Source organism: Nymphaea colorata, chromosome 6 (assembly GCF_008831285.2).
Source record: "Nymphaea colorata isolate Beijing-Zhang1983 chromosome 6, ASM883128v2, whole genome shotgun sequence".
In the NCBI taxonomy this organism is placed as follows: domain Eukaryota; kingdom Viridiplantae; phylum Streptophyta; class Magnoliopsida; order Nymphaeales; family Nymphaeaceae; genus Nymphaea; species Nymphaea colorata.
The window spans coordinates 938,239-941,154 of NC_045143.1; the positions used below are offsets into that span (position 1 = coordinate 938,239).

General features: G+C 41.0%; 1 protein-coding gene across 1 annotated transcript; it reads right to left on the reverse strand.

The window, feature by feature from the left end:
- Window positions 1-368: 368 nt before the first annotated feature.
- LOC116255652 (cyclin-dependent protein kinase inhibitor SMR3-like) lies at window positions 369-2,058 on the reverse strand. Its single transcript, XM_031631539.2, has 2 exons — window positions 1,150-2,058; window positions 369-703 (listed from the first exon to the last, which is right to left on the reverse strand). Exon 1 carries the CDS (start codon window positions 1,603-1,605, stop codon window positions 1,192-1,194), a length of 414 nt encoding a protein of 137 aa, XP_031487399.1. The 5' UTR covers window positions 1,606-2,058; the 3' UTR covers window positions 369-703; window positions 1,150-1,191.
- Between the last annotated feature and the right edge of the window lie 858 nt (window positions 2,059-2,916).

Here is a 2,916-nt window from a genome sequence, read left to right on the forward strand (position 1 = left end):
CTTAAACCTAAGAGAACACTCCACTGCAAATTGCTTTCCGATGGTGCCACAAATCACCATAGAGGCAGACTAGCAAAATGTCTAAATCTCTAGGTCTCCGCCTCTTTTAATAGGTCCTGATAATGGAGACCTCAAAGAAGCTTCATGAAATAATGGAAGGAGATCACACAAAAAGGAGAAGTTTACGTCTGAATATTTTTGAAATTGCTCAAAGTTAATCCATGTTACTATCAAATCAGTTTTTTCATACAATTTTTCTTTCCATAGTGAGAGAAAAGTTTATTAATATAACACCAACATTGTAGAGGTGTAAGGAAATCAACAGTTGCTCATCAAGAGTGACGAGTAATCCACACGGCAATTGGAGATCAAAAAGAGATGAAATTCTCGAGTTCATTAAATATTAATGCACCGTATGGTTCGCCGCTCTCGCCAAATCAAAGAGAAATATTTTTAACTGATCTTTTTCTGTGTTGACCATGAATTGCATTTAAGAAAATAAAAGCGAGAAACGGAAAGAAAAGACAAAAGGTCAGTGTGCTTATAACCGGTGCCACAAATGCCGCTGTAATTCCATTTCCGTCGTTACAGCAAGGGAAACATCAGCATCAACAGCAGAGAGACACCAACAACAGCATCGAAACAGCATCGATTTCAGATCTCAAAGTTTGCTGATCTTCTGCCAACCGCGAGATACTTTACACTGAACATGAAAGGAAAAAACAAAGGATGAAGTTTCAATTCTTGCGGTTCTTTTACACAAAAATTACTGAAAATTCGACCAACTTTTATACTCATGCTACTGATATTTCTATTTTCTACTAAAGCAGCATCATCAGCTGAAGATGTGGAGGCAGCAGAATGCCACCACCAACAATAGTAGCACTGGTACTCTCAATAGCAGCAAAGAGTAGGTATTGCTACAATAATGAACTAAATTTATTAAAAATGTGTGGAAAATCATAAGAACAATAATATAATTACACCACCGCCGGAGTTTGGAAATCGGCGCCATTCATCATCACCGCACCAATAAAAGAGCACACGATGATAATGGCGAGAAAAGAGAGGTGGCATGATGAGAAGCAATGTTTACATAAAGAAAAGAGACATATTTTCCTAAAAGAAAGGAAAAAAAGAAAAGATTACATAATTTCGTCGCCGACTTGCCGCTATTCCTTCAAGTCTTGGTCATTCTCCTCCAACTTTTCTGACCTTCCGGCCGCCGTCGGCAAGCAACTCGCCGATAATCCGCCGAAGAAAGCTCTCCACCTCGACGGTATCCACGTGAAGGGCATCGAACGACCGCTTCCTCTTCAATCGAACCTCCTTCTTGGGCTTCCTCGGTGCAGGTGGGCACTCCAGCGCCTCCGGTATCCTGTGCTGCGGAGACGTCGGAGTCCGGTACCCGTCTTCCACCTCCTCCGTCAACGCATCACCTTCACCCCCATCACGAGTCTCGGGAATCTGGCTGCTACCACCGTCGCGAGTCGCGGGGATCTGACGGTCACCACCGTCCTCTTCGCTCCGGAGCTCCGCCGGCGTCTGGCACCCATCTGGCCGTAGCTCCCTGACGGTGCTCTCCTCGAACTCGGAAGACGACATAGCCAAAGAACAAAAGAAGGCCGAAACACGCAACCGAGAGAGAAGGTGGTGCAAAGTGGACGGAGGAACTCAAGAATTTAACACCGCAAGAGAGAGGAAAGAGAGATCACAAAAGAAAAAAAAAAAAAAAAAAGATTTGTAGGGACTTCGGGATCGGTGCTCCTATCACATTCGAGAGAGAGAGGGAGAGTCAAGAAGAAACAGAATATAGTTTAAAATGAGCATAGGGATCGGAGATGCTGCGGAAATTCTATTAACAAATGGAGATGAGGAAGCGATTAGATGGAAACGATGACTGAAGAGGAAGGAGAAGGAGATGGAGTTGGAGGAGGACTCGCTCAAAAGCAGAGAGGCAACCCGAGAGAGACGTCAAACAGACGGTCCTTATCTTGTGGGTCGCCTTTCTGCATCGGATTCTCTCCTTCCTTCATTGCATCCCATTCTTCTCTCTCCCACGCTATTATTATTGTTGTTGTTATTATCCGTTATTGCCTTATTTATAAGAAAGGTGGAGTCCAATTTTTTGTTCCGACTTCTAATGCTTCACCTGGAAACTAACCATCGATTTCCGGCTCAAATCTAAGGGTGCACATCGGATCCGATACTCGGGTTTCAGTGCCCATCTTAAGTCCATTAGCTATGGGCTTAACTAAAAATTTGAGAGTTTCTTGAATATTATAAAAATCTGGTGTCCAACAGCAATCTTGGCCAGATGAAGAAAGCAGTGGCGTTTTAGAAATTTCTTTAAAAAATTATGTCCATTTTAGTTTTTTATTATTTTCATAATTCTCATTTTATCTTTTCAAAAGTCTTCATTTTTCGATTACACACTCATGTGCAGAGTCAACAGCCAGCAGCTAGGTCCCGCATATTGTTGGCTTTTATGTGTATATGTGTGTATATATACAGGTCTAAATGCATAGCTTCTTCAGGTCCTAGACTCCTAAAGATGGAAAGAAAGAAAGAGAAAAAATTATTAATTGATATTAGATGACTTAAATACTTTGTCTTGTTTTTTTCTTCATTTTTTCTCTCAGTTATCCATTTTATCATGAAGATGGACGGCCAAAATGGTTCCTTACCAGCACCTAAGGGTTTAGTACCTACCAATTTCTCATATTGTCTCTACTGAGATATTTGAATTAAAATAAGTATAATAATGGACATATTGACTGATTATAAAGTACTATTTATGTGTCTAATTAAAAGTCTATGTAAAGCATAACAATGTATTTGATAAATGAAAGATAATGCCACTAATGTGTCCGATAGCAAGGAGGAAATTTAGGGCCAAGTCCAAGTAAGAAACCT

What these genes read in the sequence shown, in the direction of transcription:
- LOC116255652 (XM_031631539.2), bottom strand. Translation starts at nt 1,605, where the DNA reads ATGTCGTCTTCCGAGTTCGAGGAGAGCACCGTCAGGGAGCTACGGCCA.